This window comes from Falco biarmicus, chromosome 8 (assembly GCF_023638135.1).
Source record: "Falco biarmicus isolate bFalBia1 chromosome 8, bFalBia1.pri, whole genome shotgun sequence".
Taxonomy (NCBI): domain Eukaryota; kingdom Metazoa; phylum Chordata; class Aves; order Falconiformes; family Falconidae; genus Falco; species Falco biarmicus.
Genome location: NC_079295.1, coordinates 4597825 through 4622138, shown reverse-complemented (window position 1 = coordinate 4622138; position 24314 = coordinate 4597825). Strand labels below are relative to the sequence as shown.

The 24314-nt window shown below is 45.9% G+C and overlaps 1 protein-coding gene across 1 annotated transcript in view; it reads right to left on the bottom strand.

The window, feature by feature from the left end:
* Positions 1–24314, bottom strand: part of TMEFF2 (transmembrane protein with EGF like and two follistatin like domains 2) — a 131085-nt gene that overhangs the window by 27873 nt on the left and 78898 nt on the right. Inside the window, exons 6-7 of the mRNA XM_056350265.1 lie at positions 5913–6061; positions 4655–4714 (exon numbers count right to left, since the gene is read on the bottom strand). Coding sequence (XP_056206240.1) covers positions 4655–4714; positions 5913–6061 — 209 coding nt within the window. The remainder of the gene's footprint in view (positions 1–4654; positions 4715–5912; positions 6062–24314) is intronic.

Genomic DNA, 24314 nt, shown 5'->3' with positions numbered 1-24314 from the left:
GCGTGGGGAATCTGCGATGGCTCCTGTGGCCTTATCCCACGGCCCCAGCCCAGCCGAGGGAAGATGATGTGTTGACACAGATGGATTTTGCCCCTTTTGGTGGAGTGTTCAGTTTGCTTGGGCAACACAGCCATCTGCCGGATTACTCGCCCGAGCACCTCCGGCAGTGCCAGGAAGGTCCCAGTGCCAGAAAGCAGTCTGAACAAGATCCAAGGCTGTCATGTAGATTTGAAATCCCATGGGAAACCAGGGGGTAGAGCAGGGAAGAGAACAGCCATGAGCAGACACGCAGCATTTTGTGCTTGTTAGCGCTTCCCGGGCACAGCAACAGCATCAGCAAGAGGGGCCATGGCACCGCCTGCAAGAGAGTCCCTGAGCTAGCCAAGACCACAGAAGGCACCACTTGCCAAAGGGGAGTTTACCACCATCGAGCAACCCCAAAATACACCTCAAACTGACCATTTCTGGGTGTGCATTTTTCACCAAAGGAGACTATCGGGGCTGAAATGCCTTCTTCCCCTTCCCATCAGCTTTGCCGCACTGCTGGTGTTCAACTGCTGAGACTTGATCTAATCAATGCTCATATAGGGAGGTCTGTCTGGCCCGGAAGATGATATTATTGAGTAGGTCTACCAAATTTGTCATTGTCTTCGCTGACAATTTTCATGAATATATAACATTGAAATATGGCTCATCCATACTGACTTACTCTTTATAGTGCTCAAAATGGCTTGGAAAAAAATCTTTGTAATTTGATAATGAGAGAGGATAAAATCAGTTAGGAGAATAATTGCTAATATCCAGATCTTAAGAAGGGAATATAAATATAGAAGAATAAAAATAAATAGGTAAATGAATAAACAAGATGAAAACTCCTTGATTGCCTAGACCCTGAATGCAAAAATGCCACCAAACCCGCCAACTTCTTTACTCCTATAATGGGAAAATTCAAGAAAACATCAATCACAGGACTTTCGGCTCAGACACTACTTTCCAAAACACACATTACACTTAGAATGTTTAGAAATGCTCTTTCATACAAATCACAAGATAAAGTGTGTTTCTATAACCCAAATCTTATTTCACAAACCTGACCAACACCAACAAACTGCCATTTGTTGGAAAGAGTGAAAATCCCCTCCCCCACCCCCCCACCCCCAACAAATACTTTAAGGTTTCAGAAAATGGAAAGAGGCCAGAATCGTGCAAAGAGAGACACAAACACGCCCGTGTGCGGACACTGTGCTGACGCGTACTGCACTCGCAGCCATGGCAAGAGCAGGTTGGTGAGCCCGGCGCGGCGGGCACTGCCACAGAAGAGCCACCTATGGCTCACTCTCCCCACGTCTGCTGTGCTGAAAAAGGGGATGCTGCTTTTCAGATGTCTCTGACATTAGGCATTTCCAATACTACAGTAAGTCTTGCCTGTATAAAGTAAGAGCCCTTAAAAAGCCAAGGTGATGCAAAAAATGTGAAGATTTATGTTCTAAAGGAACAAGTACTCTTGCTTTTGCAAACAGATTTGTGCGTTATTTGCAAGTACCGATGTGCCTGAAAGAACAGGAGGGAGCAAAGACACTGATTGAACAGACAGTTTGAATAGTTCAATATGAAAAAAATCAGCTGGGTGTTGGGACTTGTGGTTGTTCGCAAAGCTGCTGCCTTCCTGGGACCCCACGTTGAGCATGCGGGGGTGTTTATGGAAAAACCCACACCACTCTGCTACCACAATCTCTGCAAAGAGCATTTGGCACTGCTGCATTAGCATAATTGACAACATCAATTATGCCCACTGCTATTTTCTCCCCTAGGAAAGTGAGTCCATATGAGTCAATGTTTTAAAAGCGTGTAGTGCTCATGGTCTCGGTGATTTTTAGTGCCATTAAATGGCAGAGAACAAAGGTATTCTCTGGAAGGGCGCAGGCTTGGGGAAATTGCTTCAGAGGCACAATGGCTGAGGAACTGCGGCTTTTTCACACAAAGCTCCCCATGGCCAGGGCAGAATTTCCCTTCTGAGGAGATACAAAAGTAGGAAAAAAGTAGCACATACCACATTCTTATAATAGACATCATCAAATGTTTCTGCACTTGAAAGAACAGGAGGATGGCATGCAGCTTCCTGCCTGGCAAACGCTGAAGCCTGAATGTTCGTGGAGCCTCTGTTTTATACTGCTGTCTTCCTTTTCACCAACTATTTCTGAAAGGCTGGAGTTGTTGCTGCTTTTGAATAACAGCTGTCCATTTCCCCTGGGGTCTCCCAGCAGGGTTATGCTGCAAACATTTGGGGACACTGGAGGCACATGGATTGCCCTGCACGAACTTGCAACTTTCACCCTACCTGCTGTCACCGTATGTAAACATGAAAAATTTAAGCAAGAATAATAGGTGTACAAAAAGAAGACATCAGCTGGCACAAGCGACTGTGGTTCAGGTTAAATCAATGGACAGTACCTGATGAGATCCATCCAGGGGACACAGTCGCTGCCCTCAAGAAGCCCAGTGGGGACTGAGCCATACCAGAAGCCTCGAGGAGCCGCTTGCTAAGGCACAGTGATGGTGCCTGTCTGTGCCGAAGTGGTACCTGCTGGACCTCAGTGCTGATTCAGGATGTCTCCATCCCTCCCCACAGCTCTGGGGGAGTGAGGTGCCTTCTCTCTGTTCCATAGACGCCCATCACCTCTCACTGGACCATCTCTTCCCACACTCCTGACCTCTTGGCACTCAGACACCATCTCCACTACAGACCCACTCCTCTGTGTCATAGCTCTGCCCTCCTCCCTGCCCAGTAACCCAGTTTCCTCCTGACTTCCCTGCTTGGTGCCCAACTCCTGACAATGTTTTGCTGCAATCAGTTTTCTTCTAGCCGCTATCTTTCTTCTCAAGCGTGGGCTAAAATATCATCTCTCTCCTAAGCCAAAGCTGTTCTCTTCCTCCTGCCCACTTGAGCTGAAGGTGCCTTCTGTGTGCCTCTTCCTCCATCACCCACGACTTGGCTATCTTTTGTCATCCTCCTCCTCCCTAATCCTCAACCTGCATCTCCTCCCTTTTTGCTACAGCTCAGCTGCTTTGTGCTTAAATGCGCTGTCTCCTCTCTAGGTGATGTAGGTCGCTGCCGTCCTAACACTAAACCACCAGGCAGCAGCAGACAGAGTAGGACAGGTTGCACAACATTTAACAAGGGGCTGCAGGCCTTCATCTTGACTTGGGCATGCAGTGCTCTCCTCAGTTCTCCAGGAAGGAAGATGAAGGATTTAATACAACAATATTACTTGCCCTTATTTCTGACTTAAATAATTTTGGCCTACTTGGCCATGTCTCCTGCCCATCACAGGATACAACCTCAGCCATTCCAGCCTTTTAAGAAAACCGGCTGCTGCCTTGCAGAAAAAAGCAGAGTAATCGAGGGTTTGGGGGAAAGACAATGAACACTCTCTCTGCGTGATCCTCACTTCGCCTGTGGAAGGGCTCCTTGGCAGTAGGAGATACTTGGACTGTGGCTCACCTGTGATCTTTTGGAAATTAATTTCAGCATTTACCTTCCGTAGACATTTCCACCCTCTCCGCTTCGTGCTGCAGCCACCCCCAACACCTAGCACTCCTCTGCCTCACCGAGGCATCATTTATTCATAGCTCTATGTTTTAATCATCACACACCATTTTTAAGTAGGAACAGAACAATCATTTCCAGCGGCTGGGTACCCTAATAACTCAGGGACGTCATGCACAAAGGGCCCTCACAAGGGATGACCAGCTGAGTTAACGGCTGCCAGAGGGCTCTCCAGGTAAGACATGTTAAGACCTGTGAAACCATCAGCTGGATTTCATGTAAGCCATGCAGCAAGCTGCTCAGCTAAACCCAGTAACCTGCACCTTCTCTCTCAGAATACTTTCAAACCACAAAAAGATCACAAACTCAAGCAATGAATGCACCACCTGACCCATTTTCACAAATACCTTCCCAAAGGTTTGAATTCTCAGTGCGAGCTGTGAAAATTTGCATGCACGTGCGCGCGCACACACACATTCACTTTCTAAATCAATCCTCCCAGGCAAAGGGTATAAAAAATATCTCCCAAGACTCACTAGTATTTACATGTTTTTAATTTCAAATGCCAAATAAGGCTATTCAGCCATTATATTTTATTGTAGCTTCTAAATAAATTAAAACCATTTATCACTTAAAAAACCCCAAACATTTTAAGAACCTTATTAACTTCATAGTTAAACACCGACAGGTAATATTTTCTATTGTGGCAACGTTTCCTGGTATCACAGCTGTGCTATGCTGTGGATATTCTGGATTTTCACTTTCTTAAACCTGTATATCGTGACAAAGATATGCACAATCCAGCACACCAATTCAATAATTTTCAATAATGTCTGTCACTTCTGGCAAATAGCTTACAAATGTTATGGCCACTGTCAGAACAGGTATTTTATGGCCAGAACATCTGTACATTGACAAAAATGGAAGCAGCCCATTTATTAAGAAGAAAAAGAGTTTCTGGCAAAAGGAAGAGTAACATGAAGACAGTGATTTCTTAAACCAAAAAACCCCACTGGAAGATGAGGACACCTCACCGTAGCAAAGGGAGGAGAGAAGAGACTTACACAGCTCCCGCGAATTATGAACCTGACAGCATAGGAACCGTACCTGCATAATCTGTTCTTGCGTAATGCCCATCTTCCGATTTTGTAGTTGTTGTAGTATTATCTGTGTGAAAAGAAATACGTTGAATTGCCTGGGGAGCCTGTCCTTGATACAGCCTATGCCCCAGTCACCAGTGCCCAGGCAAACCCAGCTTCGCTTGCATGCACAGCATCGCTGCTGGCTGCAAGGCTCCCCTGGGCTGCCAGGTGAAAACAGGAGGATCTGGCTTTTTGGAATCAAACATGAAACATCTTCCATTAAGAAAACACATTTTTTTCTAACAATATGTGATAACAGATTGCAGCTGGGATAAATATATCAGTATGAAGCAGGAGCTGTCATTTCTGCTCTATTTCAAGTAATTGGGGAGTTTTAGTATGTACCCTGAAATGAACTGCAACATAGTGTGGTTAACTTTAAAGATACAGGAATAAACTAGAACGTGTTTAATACACCTGTATAGTACGGTCTTGTACATAGATGTACTGAGGATTTATAGGTCAGAAGCCAAGGGGGAAAAAAGCTATTAAGAATCTGAGCCTCAGCAGACACTTTATTTACAGGAGCTATTTAAAGGCAAATTTCCTTCATTTTTATTTTAGAACAAAACAGAGTTTTCGAAGTCAACTCAAGGGTTACAGATGATGCAGTAGCCCATGAGCAGCTGGGCACAGAGAAGCTGGCATTCGTGGAGAAACACGGAGAGCTTCTCTGAGCTGCTGTTGGCAAAATTTCCTTCCGGGCACCTCTGGCACCCATGGGTGCCGCGCAGGTCTCATGAGAAACCAACACCAGCCCTGTGCTTGGAAGCAGCCTTTGGCCTCCTGAGATTGCTCCCTGCTGCTCCAGTTAAGGGAGCAACACAGGATCCATCCATTCTGGGTGGCAAAATGTACCTGCGGGGCTCTCCTGCTGTCCTGCTCCGACTCCTTTGCGGAGGACAGGGCTCTGGGCAAGCTGCTCTGGGCAAAATCCAGGCGCCTGCTTTTGAAAGCCCTGTGGGGCTGGAGAGTCCCCTGCTGCTGCGGGCAGGGTGTGGGAAGGGTTACGCACACCGCTCCTCACGCCTGGCTTGGCACCTGTGCTGCAGGGAGCTCTGCCCCCTCCCACAGCCTGTGCTCTACAGTATAGACTGCGAGAGTCTAATGGAAATGTAAGAAGTGCCAAATAAGAAGCCAGCCTTGGTTCTCTCTCTTTTTTTTTTTTTTCCTGAACAAAAATTGAAAACATTCTTTGAAATGAGTTTTGTTGTGAGAGTTACCTTGACATCGACCCAAAGACATGACTTCAATTTTCTCCTGTTTCTGGCATGATGCCTCTTTGATTTGACATGCATTATCATAAGATTTCCCATCGGAAGCACAAAGAGGATTGAAGTTGGTTTGAGAACAGTCAATGTTGCACACACACCTGAAAAGATAAAGAAAGAGAAAAAAGAAGAGGCTAATATAAGAAAGCTTCTTCATGACATCATAAATATATCTCAGAAATAAAAGTGTGTGTATTTTCCTGACTGCGCAATGCAAATTGACAGAACGAAAGTGGAAAGTTATGTCAAGAGGTCATTTGTATTTCTGGATGTAAATGAAATGCAAGGAGAGGCAAGAGACACAGAAAAGCAAGCAAAAGGAAAGGCAAAAAAAGTGTTATATGTGGAAAACTATGCCACAGCATTACCACTTGTAATTTCTTGTAAACCAAAGAACGCCCAAGCAGATAGGCAGATAATTCAAGCTTCTGCACCCTCTTGCAATTAAAGAAGCCACAAAATGCCCTTCTGTTGAGGTGCTGCCCATCGTATGCAACACGGTATAAATGTGGGTTTATACTATGATTTAATTCTGATAATAATTACTTAGAGGCATTCTGGTCCTAATAAAAGATGTGATACTGGAGCCTCACCTCACCCCACTGGGATAAAACCACCTGCCCAGATGGCGACTGGCAGCAGGGATGTGGCTGTCCCCTCTTTGTGCCCGGGGCTGGTGGGATCCCCCCAGCTCCCGCACGGGAAGCAGCGAGGCTGCTCCGTAATAAAGCCAGGGGAATGCTGTTCTTAGGAGAGACTTTGTGCACAAGCCCTTTCTGAAGCATTTGAATAACTCGACAACCAAAACGCCTTCCTCAGGTGTCACCCAGGAAGGTCAGCGCCCACTCCCAGCCTGGGGACACGCTCTGTGCAGGGGGTGGCCCCCACAGCTGTGAGCAAAGTGCGGGCAAGTGTGGGTAAGGCAGTGGTAGCCCTGTCCTCGGGGAGCTTAGGGGCATCTCCAGAGCCACAACGACCAAACTCCTGAGCATCTGGGATGCCACAAGATGTGAACCAAAGCTCAGTGGGGGCATTCACTTCAAAAGTCTGGTCTGGAGCTGAACTAACACACTAACGTGGATATGCCCTGATCCCAGCAAGCCTCAGCATTGCTCATAAGATGGAGAAACCTAATTACTTCCATCAACAGCAGGCTGCAGCCTTTTTTCTTTAGGTTTCTCCTATTTCATTATCATTAGCGATGTCAGACACCCTTGGGCATCGGCAAGGGAAAGGCATGCTAATCTGCTGTCCCCCGACTGCGCCACAGAACAGACAGCTCAGCTTCAGCAACGCCTGCATTAACACCGATGTGCTCCTGCACAGGGACAAAGCCAGAGGTCTAACCTGGCAGCTGCTTCAGCTCTTCTGAGCACGTAATTGTGCACATGCTGCTATCTAAACTCTTCCCGGCTCCTTCTGACATTTAAGGCAAAGGAATGCGACCGATGCTCTATCTCCAGCCCACTGGTTGTGCTGAACCTCACGGCGCCGACTCCACAGCTTTCCCTTTGGAAAGTTAAGTAATGGAAATGTCAGCCTCTAGCCTCACTGCTTGATCTAAGAAAGCGTTTAAAAGTCAGTTCACATCCCATTCACAGCAGACATCTGGACACCTTCAACCACTGGAAATGCAGAGGGATACAGGCAAGAGAAACCGCTGGCAGAAAGAGGAAGCATAGGAAATCAGACAGCGTGGGTGGGATTCCTCCATCACCCCCTCTGGCCTCTCGCCTCTTCAAACATGCCCAGGGCGATGAAAATCAGTGGGACTGGTGCTTGCCTTCTCCTTTACATTGGGTAGGTCTATTTCCCCCAAACGTTCAGAAAGTACAGAAAACTTGAGCTCAAGAAGAGACCAACAGTGAAAAGCTGTGGTTATAAATTAAATTACATTTCATAACTAGGGGAAGAAGAGAGTCTACTCCCTGCGTAACCATTTCCCCACACTGATGAACATATGGAATATAAGAAAAAACCCCAGTCCATTTCCTAAGAACCTCCTTATCAGCGGAATAAGAATGTTCTGCTCCACCGAGATATTAACCATCGCCATTTCTTCCCACAGTCGTTTCCAGCTTCCCACCTTAGTCAAACTCACTTCATTAGGAAACATTAGGAAACATTTACTGCTCAAGTAATAGTGATTCTTTCCACGTAGCTCCACCATTTGCATTTCAGATGGGACACAATCAGCCATATGCTCCTTTTTTGTAATAAACCAGCTCAGAAACAGCTTCGCTTCCCTACATTTTGCTACAAAAAATGAGTGTAGGTTAATATATATTATGTCTTGAGTCAAGAGAAAATTAAGTCAATGAGAAAACTAAAACAAAAGGGTGCTCTTTAGGGGAAATCTAAGCAATACTGGATGCAATTTCAAAAAAGCCTAGGGGATGTAGGAACCTGTGCTAGGAGTTAGGCACTTAAGAGACATATTTTCAAAGGTGTTTAGATGCTTAAAGATGCATGCAAACACTTTGTGTGGGATTTTTGAAATCTCAGAGACTGATCTCCCATTGATTTCAAAGACCATTTCAGAGCCCACTAGGCATTTATTTGCATCCTTCGATACCTTCCAAAAAACAAAGTTCCAAAACGACTTTTCTAACCTCTTTTAGTAAAAGTAAGAAGAGAGCCAAGGTTTTTCTCAACTCCATTCTAAAATCTTCACTGCGAGACCAGCCTTTCTCTCCAAGCAAGGGCTCCGTAGCTGCATGCTGCACTGAGGCCGCACCACATGAGCACCACGGACCATGTGCAACTTGTGCCACCGTCAGGTTGCTCATGGGGGAGGGACAGAAGAAAGGGACAACCTCGGGATGACGCTATCTTACAGGATCTCCTGTGTGAAACCTGATTTTTGGGGCTGACTAGAGGGCGGTGAAAAAACACTACAATAAACCTGTCACCCCAATCTCCTTGCAGCAAGGATCTGTGCGTCATCCACCCCTTGCACAGCTTTCAGCGGGCGGCTTCTAGCTTGCATCTGCAGTTTCTTACTGCTTTTGCACTTATATACTCAAATCCTACTTTAAGGCTGCACAATTAAGTCAACATCAAGTATACGTCAGGAAATGCTAAAGGTAGGATTGCATCAGGAAGATTAATGTGCCTGGGTTGCTGACTCTGTTTAATTTATAGCGCTCATCTTATCAGGAAAAATGACAGTATATTCAAACACATTTTTTCAAACTAGAGGAACAAGCAGTCTGCCATTTCAACCATGCCCCCAAATTCCAGAAGAGTAAATAACTGACAAAGAGGTGGGGCATTTACTCCAAATGTGCATGCCCAGGCACCCGCGGTCACAGAGCATACATCATCCTTAAGCGGGATCCACTGGCAACGTAATAAATACAACATGAACAGCACTTAATGCATTTGATTGAATGAAATCCTGTAGCCATAGGTAACGCTGCCTTCACTTCCCGAAGCATTACAAAATGCAGAAGTGTGGCCGCCTCCCACTAAACAAGCAGAACCAAACCGTCACATTCCCGCTTGGCCCCCAGGGCGCACCTTAGGTGGGCGTCCCAGTGTCCAGAGTTCAGATCCTGCGGGACACAGGAATGCCCTGCCCCAAGGAGGTCCTCGCCCCAACACGTGTCAGGCCCAGAAATCCCGTCCTGCTCCTGGCTAGCATCCAGCCCTGGTGCTTCTCCTCACACTCAACCTGCAAATTTGGCCAAGGCCAGGCTCTGCCCTGTCATCTTCTCGCTCTCCCACAGGTGACACAGCCGGAGCGGCCTCATCTCTTTTGGGTGCTGGCTGTCCTGGCCCGGGGCTCCCCGCAGGTCCCCTTGCCTGCACGGGGCTGGCAGCATGCATCCACTGCCACGTGCCTGCAGCTTCCCGGTCCCCGAGACACTTCAATACGCCTCTAATTTTAAGTAATTTGATCATTTGACCATTTTATCATCCTGACTATGGCTTCTGATTATAGTTCTATCAATAAATCTATTTGGTTTCTGTGTTCCTAAGCGCAGCGCTGAAGAAAGCTTGGCAATATAAAGGCTGACTGAGCTTTCCTTGGGCTCAAGAAGCTGTGAGAGGGTCAATGAGGTCTCCTAGGGGGGTCACAGGGTGAAACTGTACCCAAGAGCATACACCAAATACATGTGTAAGGCTTAACTATGCCTTCTGCAGTCAGAAAAGCAGCTTTAAAAGCATCTGTGAGGAAAAAGTGCTTCCAAGATGCCAGCTGATACCCTGCAGCTCCCTTGGGAAAGGAAGAAATACTGAATGCTGTCCCACAGGCCCATCACATCTTTCAAGTAATGGGCTCATATGTTAATTGATTAAAATTTGGGCTGTCACTATAAACAATCATTAAACAAGGCTCACTTTCTTATGTCTATTCTTTCAGGTCATTATGACAGTCTCTGATGAATTCCACTACTTTTATATGGTTTATTTTATTCCATTTCATTTCATATGATGAAAATCTTGGAGGAGCTGAGCAGCCAGCAACCCACTTAGTTATGCTGGTGATCAGAAAAGCAAGAAAAATCAAAACAAACTAAAAAGACTGTCTGACGGGCATACCTGGGCACCTCCTCAGGGGATCTGGGGATAATTCCCCCAGGGGCATCCTGCAGCACTGCTTGGTGGCTTTGCCAGACCCTCTTGTGAGAACATCATGTTCAGGCACAACTGGAAGGTCTCTGCAGACGGAGGGGCAGCTCGCAGCTAACATGCTGGAGAAGCCCACGAGGCTGCCTGTGGGAGGGCTGGCAGAGCTGAACCGAGCCCGAGGCAGGTAAGATGCTGACAGGCACCTCCTTGTGCCTCTCTGCTGACTTGCGGGGTGCAAGTCGCTGCGCTTCGGCCTTTGAGCTTCTGTCAAGGCAGTAACTGCTGTAAATATACTAAACAGCACAAGGGAGCGCGTGTGCCTTTGGGTTGTCATTATTTCACCTGCGCAGCGTACTTCTCCCCTTCCCAGGGAAATGAGAGAAGAGCACAGGGTAGACCAGCAGTGATTTCTTGCACAGATCTTGACCAGGAAAACCGCTGCCCAGAGCTCAGAGGGGTCTGTGTCCCAGCAGCGATGGCACTGTGCTGCACCGGGTTGCTCGGCCACACTGGAGCAGCTAACTTGGCTTTCTGTTGCATCAGCCTCTGTAAAGATTGATGGGGTCAATAAACCAGGCACAGGCAACTACACTGGTGAGTGCACAGGCTCCTAACGCCCCACTTTTCTGCAAATAATGTATGGTATTATTTTCTGGGCACAGAGAGTACCTTTGCCTGCAGAGAGCACGCCACTGAAGAGAGGATTCATGGCTATGAAGTGCTGTCCCTGGAGGGAGGAACTGCGTTTTAAGGCAGCGTCTCAATAAAACGAGAGACTGGTGCTTTGCCCATGAAGTGTTGGGGAATGCTATAATTATATTTCCTTAGTTCATGAATAAAGTATAATCATTAGTGACACAGTGATGATAAAAAGAGCCCCACTCCACACTTTATCTTTAATCCTAAGACAACTATTCAGTCTCCCTTCTCAGCAAAGTATTACTGAATAATAATTTTAAAGAAAGCACTATGCAATATCTGCACATAGCATGAGGAAGGTTTCATATGTAGCTCTGATGGGAAGGAAGGAGGATAAATGAGACAATGCTTCTAAAAGAGCGGTTTTACTGGGAACAGATGCAGGCACATTTTCGTCAGAGCGAGATGGCAGTGGCAGTTCTTCCCTATTCAACATCTTTTAATTAGCTCTCTGCAGTTTGGAAACCTGAGAGCATTGTTGGTACTACCTCTGTTTATTAAAGATTCATATTCAGACTTTGCTGGCCATGGGTCATTTGCTTTTTGGAAGCAGAGCAACAGAAAATTGTGTCTGAGAGATCTGCAAAAAAGTACTTAATGAAATGACTAACGTCTTCAGCCAAGTGTCTCGTTGATTACAGGGTCCAAACAGCAGAACAGCAATAAATCTGCCACAAAGAGAATTGTCAGTCAAGAAAAAAGGCATAAAACCAAACAGACAGGGAAGCGAGAGCTAAAAATGTGAAAATGCAAATATAGTGTTATTTTTACTAGTCAGAGCTCTGATATTTGAGCACATATGCTAATTTGGTCAAGTGTGAGATCCCACCATGTCTCAGTGAGCACTACTTTACAGGGAAAGTGATGTTCCATTCTGCAATCATTTTAAATGTCGTATATTTTCTCCAGGCAAAAAGAAAAAAAGGAAGGAAAAAAACAACAGCATTTTGCAGTATAAAAAAGCTCAAAGCCTTCCCTTTGCCATAAACCAGTGTATAAATAAAAACACGGTTGTTGTACGTTTATGATATTTCCACCAGAGACATTTCTTATCTTCCTTTGACCAGAAAACAGCGAGCAGCAACTGAAATTTCTGGTTGGTTGTCAGTACAGTCCTCCCCAAGCCCCCTGCCCCTCCGAGTAGGACATTAAACATCCATTTAAAGCAAACCTGGCAGTATATGCCTGCATAAAGAGCCTGGCAATCAGTCCCAAATGCCTTCTCTATCATTTGGATTCCTGCAAGGTTTTTCTTTCTGGTACACAGGGCATCTTTGTTGACATTACCAGCAGGCAAGTTGAAATGAAGCCAGGCTTAACATTACGCCTCAACATTCGAACACACATTGTACCATGGTTCAGCCGCGTGTCAGGAGGCTGGTGGGAGCGCTCATTTACCCAGGCAGCTTTGGGTATGTTTAATATGTCTCAACACAACACCACGCAGAGATATCTGAACCAGCTCTAAGCAGGGACTGGCAAGGTTAACCAGGCTGGGCAGACCCAGCCTCTGGGAGCTCAGCTAGCCCGTTCCGACCGCCTGTGTGCTGAGGCATCGTGCCTTGTTAAAACACACTGCCTGCGATACCCCTTTAGCGGGGAGCAGCCAGAGGTTACCTCTGCTACCCACCTCAGCGCCACATCAGTCATCCTCAAAGCTGCGCCCCCCTCCCCGGCACCTACATGGGACTGTTCCAGGGGAATCAAACGCACCTCCGTGTTGACATCAGTCTTGAAAAGACCACAGAAATACCAGCTTCTTCCTCCGGCCCTCCGCCCGTTTACCAGTGCACCATTAAGCTTTACAATAACCTCAGACAGCCCTATAGCAGCAATGACCTGGTACTATTACACCCATTTTACCGAGAGGTAAGTTGCAGCGTAAAGTCCTGGTACCCTCAATACAGAGTCAAGGTACCTTCTGGTAGCTGGGCCAAGCGCAGGTGCCCTCGCAGTGGTCTCTGCAGCACGCGGAGCACAGCCCAGGAGGGTGGCACCTGATGATGCCTCCAGCCGGGAGATAAAACTGCCTGGCATCCTCGCCTGGTTTCACATACAGCTGAACATCAGGTACACAGACTTACATATATAAAATATATTGATAATGCACTCAGGCACACAATATTTTACGCTTTCTATGAATCATCTGTTACAACCTGCCTGTGCTTGCCAGGAGATTGAAATCCTATCACCGCACTTTTAAGAACATCATTAAGAGGCTTAAAGAATAGAGACACTGCGTGTCTCCTTCAAACCAAACTTTGCTGTATTTTTGAAGCTGATGCAAAACTTTAGCTGCAGTGCAGAACAATAAACAATACATATTTTATAATGGCAGCACAAAAATAGCATGCGATATTTCTTTCCCGGGCCTGCTACTTCTTCTTTTCTGCTTTAAGATCACAAGAGAAGAAAAAGCACAGCTTATTTTGAGTGCCTTCCATTCAATGTTATTTATTTATCTAATCTATTTTTATTTTTTGTCCTTTGCAGCTCAGCTTCTGCACTAAGGGCTTTAGCACATCTACTTTTCAGTGGCTTCCCTGGGATATTTTACCTATTTCAGCTGTTCAAATGTTTATCTTCATCAGGAGTAAAAGGAGAAAAGCTTGATTCCCTCAGGGTGACGCAATGTTTCTGCATGGCATTTCAACAGCATCCTGTTATTCAAACAATTAGGAATCACAGAGACCATGCATGGAATTATCAGCATACTGCTTAGAGATTTTTATTATTATGTAGTGCATAATGAAAATGATTTGAAAGACCCCAAAGCATCATAAGAGAAGGAAGCACTGAATAATCAGGTGATTTTAAAAAAATTTTTGTTTATGACTGCAAGAGACCAAGATATTTTTTACTGGACATATGTCAAGCTAAAATGCACTAAAGTGGTGAATATATTTATCGATGTCCTTCCTTGCATACCAAATGCAACATACTCTGGGAGCCTACCTGGAGCGCGGAGTCGGGTGCTCGGGCGATGGCTGTGCAGCTGCCATGCTGCTGCTGCTGCTGCTGCTTAATAGCAGGGAGTGACTGGCAATGCTTAAAAACGCATATGGATTTTTCAAAGCACATTTGTTATGGCAGCTCACAGAGGTTGTTTCAAAACGGTTCTGTGGACCGCTCCTGGAGGCACCTCACCTCACAGCATGGGGAGAGCTGCTGGGGCACTGCCTTCTTCCCAGAGCTGGTCCCATGCTCCACCAGCTTTCAAGGTTTCATTCTGGAGACTGCTGCTCATGGAAACTGCTTTAATCTGCTGTGCAAGACACTGCAACTTGATTCTTAATTCTCCTTGCGTTCCCCCCCCCCCCCCCCCCCCCCCCCCGCAACACTTGCTTTACTAAGTTTTTGACAAAAAACGTCACAAACTTCACCTTTGCTTCCTTCTTACAATTCAAAGCACCAATTATAATATGACCTTCACCTGGGTTCCCGATGCCTCTAGTGCCCTCAACAGTACATTGAATTGTATGCTAACACCTTTAGGGCAAAATAAATGTCTCATTTTATTTTTTTAAAAAGTATCATTCCTATTTAAGAGGAACTAAGTTGTGTAAAGCACTCTTTGCTAGACTGGATGCTTTAAACTCAAACAGAGAAATGAGAGAATTACAAGGCTGATGACTGGGCTTGAAGAGCGATTGAAAAATCCTCAATCTAGTCCTAGCTGTGTGACTAGAGAAGAAAATTCTAATTCTGTTCACATGCCAATTCAAACGTCTGCAGGTATCTAACGTGTGAAGTTTATTTAAAGCACATAGAATAAAATAAATGCCTTTTTATGGTTTGCCTACACTCACTGTCCTTCATGTCTCTATGGTCTCTGTTAAAACAAAGCTTTGCTGACTGTTTCTCTCCCTCTGTAAACATTTGAGGCTGTCCTTCGCAAATGTTGTATTGTGTGCCTCAGTCTGCTGATATTGTTTGCTTCTATCTTGAAGCCAGCAGAATAATGAGAATTGTTCCCACGAATCCCAGTGTTCCACCTGGAACAGCCAGCAGGAATATTGCAATGTCTGGCGGGAAGCATGGGATAGCATCTAGCTGCAGGTCCTGGCATGGATGCAGGACAGCTTGGTCTGTTGAGGAAGAAATGAGGCACCAGCCGGGACCCATGGCAAATTTCTGGGTTTTGTTAACCGCACTAGCGGCTACTCCTGAAAGCACAAAGTGGACTCATCAGTGAGAGCAGGGGCTGGTAGCCTTCAGGCTAGCAGAGACCAGCGTGCTGCAAGCCCCATCCCATGCAGCACGTGAGCCACCCACTGCCGGCGGGGAAGGCAAGGCTTAGGAGTGGCCTTCCTGCAATTAGTGAGAAAAACGCCCATGGTAAAATAATTCCTTCTTGTAAAGCCTCCATCCACATGGGCAGAATCAGACTGCCTCTCACCGCGAACTGCTCTGCACCCTCAACCATGTGTGCCTCCCGCTGCCTGAGGCAGCACCACCCGGACTGGCTCTGCACTCCAGGCCACCCTGCGTGGGAAGATGACTTACACTGCAAACCAAAAGCCAGTCAAGGTATGTAATGAAATTTTAGGAGGATACTTCCAGGCTTTCCTTCAGGCACTGTTTGCACCTTCTGCACAGACAGAAATAAGGCATGATAACCTCGTGTCATTATCGCTCCCTGCAGCTGCCTGACAGGAGGCTGCAGACAGGTTGGGGTTGGTCTCTTCTCCCAGGTAACAAGTGGCAGGACAAGTAAATGGCCTCAAGTTGTGCCAGGGGAGGTTTAGATTGAGTATTCGGTAAAATGTCTTCACCGAAAGCGTGGTGAAGCACTGGAACAGGCTGCCCAGGGCGGTGGTGGAGTCACCATCCCTGGATGTATTGAAAACCCACATAGATGCAGTGCTTAGGGACACGGTTTAGTGGTGGCCTTGGCAGCCCTGGGTTAATGTTGGACTCTATGATCTGAAAAGTCTTTTCCAACCTAAATGAGTCTACGGTTCAATGTAATCCCACACTGTGATGAAAGAAGATCTCGGCCCATAGATGGGCCCAAGCAAACGGCTGCATGTGCAAGACGGAGGGAGCAGCAGCAACCCTCTCTTTCCTCAGAGCGCTCAGCTCTGTAGGTTAGAGCTGCCGTACCAGGCCAGGCATTATTACTGGCTGGGGATGCTGCCCCTTCTTTTGCTGTCTCATGGTGACCACAGTGGCTGGCTGCTTTTGGGAGCAAGCCCCAAGGAAAAGTACTGCTGCCAGAGAAATGAAGACCAACGAACAAATGAAATGTGCCATCTCAAGGACACGTCCTTGCCCACAACCTAACGAGATGAAAGCAACCTTCTTCAGGTCTGGGACAGAGAGCAGTGGAATCCACCTGCAGCTCCTGAAAGGGATGCGCCACAAGCACGGGCATCCCTGGGGCACCTGTGCTCCTCTGCGTGGGAGAGCTTCGTTACAACACGGGCAGGCTGAGAGACAGCAATTAAGCCTGTACGTCTGGGCACATCTCATGCAGGCTTTTAGCTGCGACTTGCACGTGGGAAAGGAGAAGGGCAGGAGATGGATGCTGTGGGGAAGGGACACCTGCCACCCCGCAGGGGCTGCGCGAGCCGAGGTCAGCCCTGCACGTCAGCTCCTATTGAGTTTTCCTCAGGCTCATATTTAATGCATGGGATGTATTTTTAATGGCTTAGATGTGTGAACAAATCGTGGCCTTGATGTTCCAACATGGGTGTGTGAAGGAGCCTCCGACCTTCTGCAGTGGATGCAGTTTTAATTTAATAGTTAACATAAAGTGGGATGAAAGAGATGAAGCATTCTATTAAGACATTTGATAATAAATTGGAAAGTGCTTTCCCAGTGCTTTACATAGTTATTCTCTCTGCTGATCTATTTAGCCAACACATGTAATTCTGAGCTACAAAGTTGTATTCCTGCTTTCGTAAACATACTTACATAAAACTCAATAACAACACAGTCTATTTATTGCTAAAATGCTAGTAGGAAATTGGAAAAGGTATAAATACAATTCATTGCTGGTGATCTCCTGCCCCCTGAAGGCACTGTAAGGCTCCAAATCTTGCTCAGTTCACAGCATCATAAAACTGAAGCAATAAATGTCACTCCTTTCTTGATTGCGCATTAGGCCAATCGGCTTTTTATTGCGACTAAATAGGCCGTCATGAAGGCACCACTCAGTTTACTACTAGGGTATGACTTTGGCTAAATGGGGGGCCAGGGAGGGAGGAAAGCTTATTTTTAAATAACAAAAAAGGGGAAAAGAAAACCAGTAAAAAATGGTGCAAAAAGTGCACTGCTCTCCAAGGTCCCTGCACTTGCTCACTCATGCTGTCACGCCCCGACGTATGCAGACGATTATGTGTCAATGCACATTAATATCTGATGTGCATTATCATATCATCCCCTACGTGCACTTTTACAGCCAAAGCTCTCCCAGCCATGGGGTTACACAACCGAGCGGTGGCTTCGCCTCGCAGCACCCGCGCACAGCTCTGCCCTTGCAGAGCCCAAAGGGATCCTTTTGTGTGCCTCCCACAAAGCGGCAGGAGCCAGGCATGATCTTCCCAACACTCTGTACTACAGCAAGAACACAAAACAGCCTGCCAAAACCATTCTGTCAAATGCAAATCAAGGCGTGCGCTCAGAAGGCTGCTACCTTTTCCTACCTAGGACTGAAAACCGCCGTCTCAGATAGTGGCAGAAGAGTAAAAAAACCACAACCCTGGGTTCATTTGCTCCCCTGTTAAGCTGGGCAGACAAAATGGTTGCTCTCTGCTATGCTGTCAGGCGTATAGGTTGTATATAGGCACTTCCTGAAAACAGAGAGAGGGGTGCTGTGGCTGTTGCACTCAATGCCCAGCCACACACATGCGCCCTTGTGACAGACACGTGCAGATCGGCGTGAACACAGCCCACAGCCACACCACCTCAATGCAGTTGAGCCGCTACCCCCACACACCCTCCAGCTGTCCCTGCAGTATAAATGTTTAATTCACCCGCTCCGTGCTGGCTGTGCCGCTTCAGCCTCCCAGGCAGGTGAGGAGGACCTCCCTGCTGCCTTCAGGTAGCATCCCCCAAACCCTCCCCGAGCCCCTGCACGTGGGCAGTCACTGCGGCTCCTCCTCGCTCTCCAGCAAACAGCAAAATGGACTAGCTGCAAGTCAGCTTTAGGTTTTCTCCGTGCTTCCACAGTCCTCTGTCCTTTCCCAGTCCACCCCTCCAGCCTCCTCTGCCACAAGCACCCATCCCTCTACGCCATGCCTCTTGTCCGCACACCACATGCTGAACTATAGCATCTTCGCCATGGAAACCTAACAGGAAAATCTGGCTATTTTGAGCCATACTTTTAAAGCTATTGCAGCTTTTTCCTTTTTTCAACTCTAACATTGTCAAACTAATAATTATGAAGACAAATGGCAGTTCTACATGTCTCACAAGCCTTCCTCCCCTTAAATTTCAGAAGAATTTGTATCTTGCTCCGACAGGAGCATGGCACCATGATAAGACAAGAAACCCCTCCAAAATCTCAGAAGTTATTTTTGGCTTTCCGCAAATCAATATGTCCTCTGAAGCAATAGGAGCAGTCAGTAAGCCAAATTCTGCTTTTATCATCACAATTTCCAAGTTATTCCCTTGCACTCTGTGAACAACTGTGCATTTACACTCAAGCAGTCTGTTCTCGCTTCTGCCAGTGAAAGGCTCCACTGGCTACCAAGAAGTTATTCCACGGTTATGATACCGGGAAAGAACTTTTGTTTCAGTGAAGTTAGTGGAATAACTTTCATTGACTTCCATAAGCTGACACTGAAACCCAAGTTTGGATCAGCATCTGAAAAGAGGAGCACAAGGAAAAAAAATAATCTATAAGCTTTATGACTGTGCAGGGTATTATCCCCTGGACACAGAGCGAGTTTTGCTGTAACTGCAAAAGATAAAACCCATCTTTTTTATTACAAAGTCAAATGTTAGGGATTCTAGTTTTTGGATGAGATGGATGTGTTGTAAAGGGTCCCTAAAAGACCTGCTTGGGTGAGTAGTACAGATGGAACACAATGTGGGTTTGCATTTATCTGAGAACATTTAGAGCTCTGATATACAGTCTACATGACAGACTTCCTCGATGTATAGAGAAAATATAGCCAATTTCTTTGTGTAAGCTGAATTATTTACCAGAGTGTTCCAAAGTGTATTGGTAATAAAACACTATGAAGTATAAGTAACTCCAGACAATCTTGGCTTACATTAAAACCAGTTGGTTGGGGTTTTTTTTGTTTGGGTTTTTTTTGGGTTTTTTTTTTTGTTGTTTTTTTGTTTTTTTGTTAAGAATGTTATTAAGAAAATAAATCCTGAGAATCTGGGAAGGTAGGACTTTGTCAAATGAACATAAGCCTCTGAAGGACTGCGTTGAGTCAATGGATGGAAAGGTCAAATTCTCCAAACCATCACCCTAAGGGAGTTGGGAATCACTCTCACTTCAAAATTAAATAGGCTTTTTGGCACAGGATGAAGGATGAAAAGATGGTAAGGTGATTTTGTGAAACTTATCTGCCTGGGAAAAATGGCTGTTTTTAACTAACCCCCCCCAAAAAAGGTATGCAGAGTAAAACTATTTCGCCAGATGGCCAAACAAGCCATCGTTTTTCCATTGTTCTAGCCCAGCCACTAGTAGCACATTCAGTTTAAAAGTACAAGGCGCTCATTCCTGCCTCCTACCCTGGAGGACTGGACCATAAGCTGCTCTTAGAGAAGCTTCCCCTGAAGATAAAGCTAACTTCTTCCCATATCTTCCCTTGCTCTTTCAGCAGACTCATTGCTAAGAAAGAGGAAACCCACATCTTTTTGGCTTGATTTAAGGTCTTTTAGAAGACGGTGGGGATCTTTCTCTGGCTAGGGTTGGGCACAAAGTCACTTTCTCACCTGGGCTAGCTTTAAGTTGAAACTGCCCACTGAAAGAGTCCTACAATATCTCAGTAGCTTGCCATCGAGAAACTTGATAGGAACTGTGGCATTTATGCAATGCTCACCTGGGGACCTCATTTTCTGACTCTTAACATGATGGCTAGACACTAGCTTCTAGTAAGCCTGAAGCTTTCACCTCAGCTGGAACTGCTGCAACTTTGTCCTTTGCGCTGTGGACAGCAATTCATGCTACAGTTTTGTGTTTCGCTAGTTTTTCCACTTTTGTACCAGTTCACACGGCATTTCTTTCCACAGCCCAAACGAAGGAACATGGTTGGGTTCTCTATTCAACTCTCCTGTCCCAGAGAGCAGATCTGGCTGGCCAGTCTCCCAGAAAAGCCACTGACCTGGCCCTTTCACAGCACAGGGTTCATAATGAAAATAAAACATATAGACAAGTAGGTGTCATCTTACTTTTTCTAAAATCCCTGTTCTGTCTTTCACTGCGAATCCTTCATTGACCAATTTCCAGTTGCTTAGGCTACATTTTTACAGCATCACTGCCTCTTAGCCCACTGCACCATATTTCTACAGTTATCTCAACATGGTGTCACAACAGTTACACTGGAAGTCAGCTGCTTGCTTTTTATTTCAAAATCTTTTAAATCAGAGAACATGCACCAAATGAAACATTAACAGTTAACAGAGCCAGAATTAGGCTAATTTCTGGGCAGGCACTGGAGGTTGCTCTGTTACTACGCTGGGCCTAAGATAAGTGACACGGGTGTAAGAGGGTGTAAACTGCTTGGTCGTCTCTTGCTGTGCAATGCAGAGATTGCATGCTGCAGTGCCTTTACTTTCCTCTGTACACCCTTGCCTGGACTGTTATTAGACATGACTACTAAGATCCACATGAAGATTTATGCAGCAGCAGCTTTACTTCATGCCTTAGGTATGATCTCAAGTTAAGCAGAAATTCAAGTCTTTGCAGGATTGCATATTTTTAATGATTTGATTCCATTTCTGTGTTTGTTTGAACCACAAGTGCAACGAATATGTTTAAGTCTTACACATAGCCATGAACAAAGATCTACTTTTTCTCTGAAAGAGAAAGGAAAGCAGCAGCAACTGGCAATATATGTACTGTGTAATGCATGGGGCACTGCAGATGTTAAAGCAGCTCGTTGTTTCTGCATCTGGAACAAGTAGGTCACACATAGTTATTACACACACTGCTGAACATGAAGCAGCCAATACCCATGTAATGTATGTGAGCTTTCAAACTACCTTTTAGTACTTTATAGTAGCACAGCATCTTGTTTGCAGATGCTCTGGTTGAGAGCAACTGATGGAACAGTGAAAGGGCCCAAAGCTGACTGACCTAATTGCTGTGTGGATTGAGAAGCTGGCAAAATCATTAGTTTCTTTTATATGCTTTCCTTCTATACTATAATAAAGATAAATATTGATTGCTAGAGCAATATCGATTGTAGAGGTCGCTGCAGATGGCAGCTGCATGATTTGCACAAATATCTCCCATGTACAGTGCTCCTTATTTGCATGAGAATGCAGTTTCACCATCCTCATGTCTTGCCTTATAGGAGCATTTACCCAAACTATATATATATATCAGTGATTAGCACTGAAATATGAAACAAAGGACTGAAATAGTACATCTTCTTAATACGTTTTGTGTGTGTGTGTCCATCTGTCTGCCTGTCTGCTGTGGGTAAGTGGAGTTGGGTGTCCGAGCCACGCGGCCAGAAGCACAGGCCGCAAGGGACCTGCTGGAATTTATGCTGCAATGTCACCACGTCACTTGGGAGTACCACCCAGCCACACAGCACGCCTGAGGCCACGCTCCCTCCTCCACCCGCTGACCTAGACACTGAAACTGCCAAGCCCTTCATTCAGGCCTGGATGCCTTCCTCCAAGCCGCCAGCTTTGGGTCCTCAGGGACACAGTGTCCCTGTGGAATGGCTTCAGCATCTTCTCCTGAACTGAACCTGCCCAGTGGGATCCTCGCCTACTTGTGAGAAATGGAAAAGGCCTCTCCAGCACGGGCCAGGGTCGTGGTGGGGGAGGAAAATTGCCTACCATGAGTATGGTGCCTAGAGCAGAGCACAAACCCCTATGCTCAGCCAAGGAGGAATCCTTGGGGTGTGTGGGACCGAGCTGCAGGAAGCAGCAGGAGTATTTACGTCCCTTTTTATCACTGGTGCAAGGCCCATTTCAAGGTCAGGCAGCGCGTGGCAGGGCTATTGCTGCCTCTGTCCTCTACCTGCAACCTCCAGGAGGGAGGAAGGGGAAGGAAGAGGAGCAATCTGTGGAGATGGCCTCCTCACCTCCTCGGACACTACCCGGCTGCAGGGAAAGCACTCTCATCTGAGCACATCGTACATCTCTGCATGCCTGTCTTACAGCTAGCAAACTGCATCTTATTGCGGGCAATGCTGCACTTTGAGACTGCTGCTGGCTGACCTGCTGATATTGAAATTCAAAGGAAAAGCATGCATATTTAACCCCAATTCATCATTGTGATTTTGATTAACTCTACAAGTCAGAGGTTTGCAGGCTTTAATCTTGTTATAAGAAAATACTCCTGTCCTGTCTATTGGTGTCTTCCAACAGGAGACTCAACAGAGGGCTTCTTCCTATTATTTATCTCCTTCCACTTACTTGGACGCATTGCGGACCCCTGAAATAGCTGCCCAGTATCTCTCCAAACCATGGCTTGTCCAGTGTACAGAGTGCTCTTATTTCCTCAGTGGCCCATAAGGAGGAGATTAATACTGGAATCCAGGTTTCTGATGTGGTTATGTGCTGACACTAAGCCACTTTAGCAGATGAGTGGGCACTCCATTTGGTGAGTATTTCATAGATGTTTTTTGGAAGATCTTAGAAATACACCATGGTTCAGAATGTTATGCTTCATTCTTCATTTCCTTTTAAGAATATCTCTCGGGGTGTTACGTTGAGTAGCCCTGTCTTACAAAATCAATTATTCCTTAGCGAGCTCAGAAATAAAACCCCAAGTAAGCAACACTAAATGTCTGATTTACCAATAGATTGCAATCCAGTGCTAAAGAGCATAGCCACTGCCCTGCTTTAAATATTCATGAAGCCCACTGGTGCAAAATGCATTAAAGGTGGGAATAATGCCAGTAATACACGATCCTCTTAGTGACAAGAAGCTTTCACATACTAAAGTAGCAAGATGTTAAAGACTTTCAACTGAACAGTCTTTGTTTTTAACCTAGAGAAAGAGATTCACTAATGGAATGCCAAATTGCATTCACTCTCATGATATTAGGCTGTAGAATAAGATAATAGTACACGTATGCTTTACCATGCCGTACAAAACTTGTTATTACGGTGGGTTCGTTTCCACCTTTTCTCTGTACTTTCCAGAAAATGTTCACACACCTCTTACGCCTTCGAGTAGTCTTCTATGTGCCAAACCCCCTATCAGAATCCCAGGAGTCTAGCCATTAACAGATTGGTTTTACACAAATAAAAAGATTTAAAAATAGTGGTGGCACAGTAGAATAGCACAATTTAGCTGACTGACAACTGGCAATGAATAACCAAAAAAAAAAAGAAAAAGAAAAAAGAAAAAATAAAGAGTTAAATCAGAGACAAGGGACTGCAAAATAACAGACTGTGGCAATGTAGAATAATGTTAATTGTCACTTTAAATCATCAGCAGCCCAACCACATCTGCTATCACACCTGTGCTCTCTTCTCTGATCTACTCTGGCACCCTAGCAATATTAGGCGAAGAGCCAGCCTCACATCTCCAGCTCTCTGCGGTCTGGCTCTGCTACCAGCCTGCATCCCTGTCACCTGGAACGGGTCAGGCAGCTGACCCTGCACCCTCAAATCGTTCCTGATTGATGGGGGATGCTGCCAGTGCTGGGCTCATCATCCCCTAACAACAGGTCCCGGGGCCACCGGGAACCACTGACCCCATTTGGATTTCACAAACCTCATCAGTCAGGTGAGGTAGCTGACGGAGCCCTGCTTACATCTGAAATCTGATCCGCATAAAACCAGTGATCAAATAACGAACGGAGATTTCTTTTCCCACTTAATCTAAGGACGTTTTCCGTACAACACATCTTGGCAGGGGGAGTGGGGGAGTATGTCTAGCTGGTGCCAAACATGGAAATTCAATTAACGCACATTTGAAAG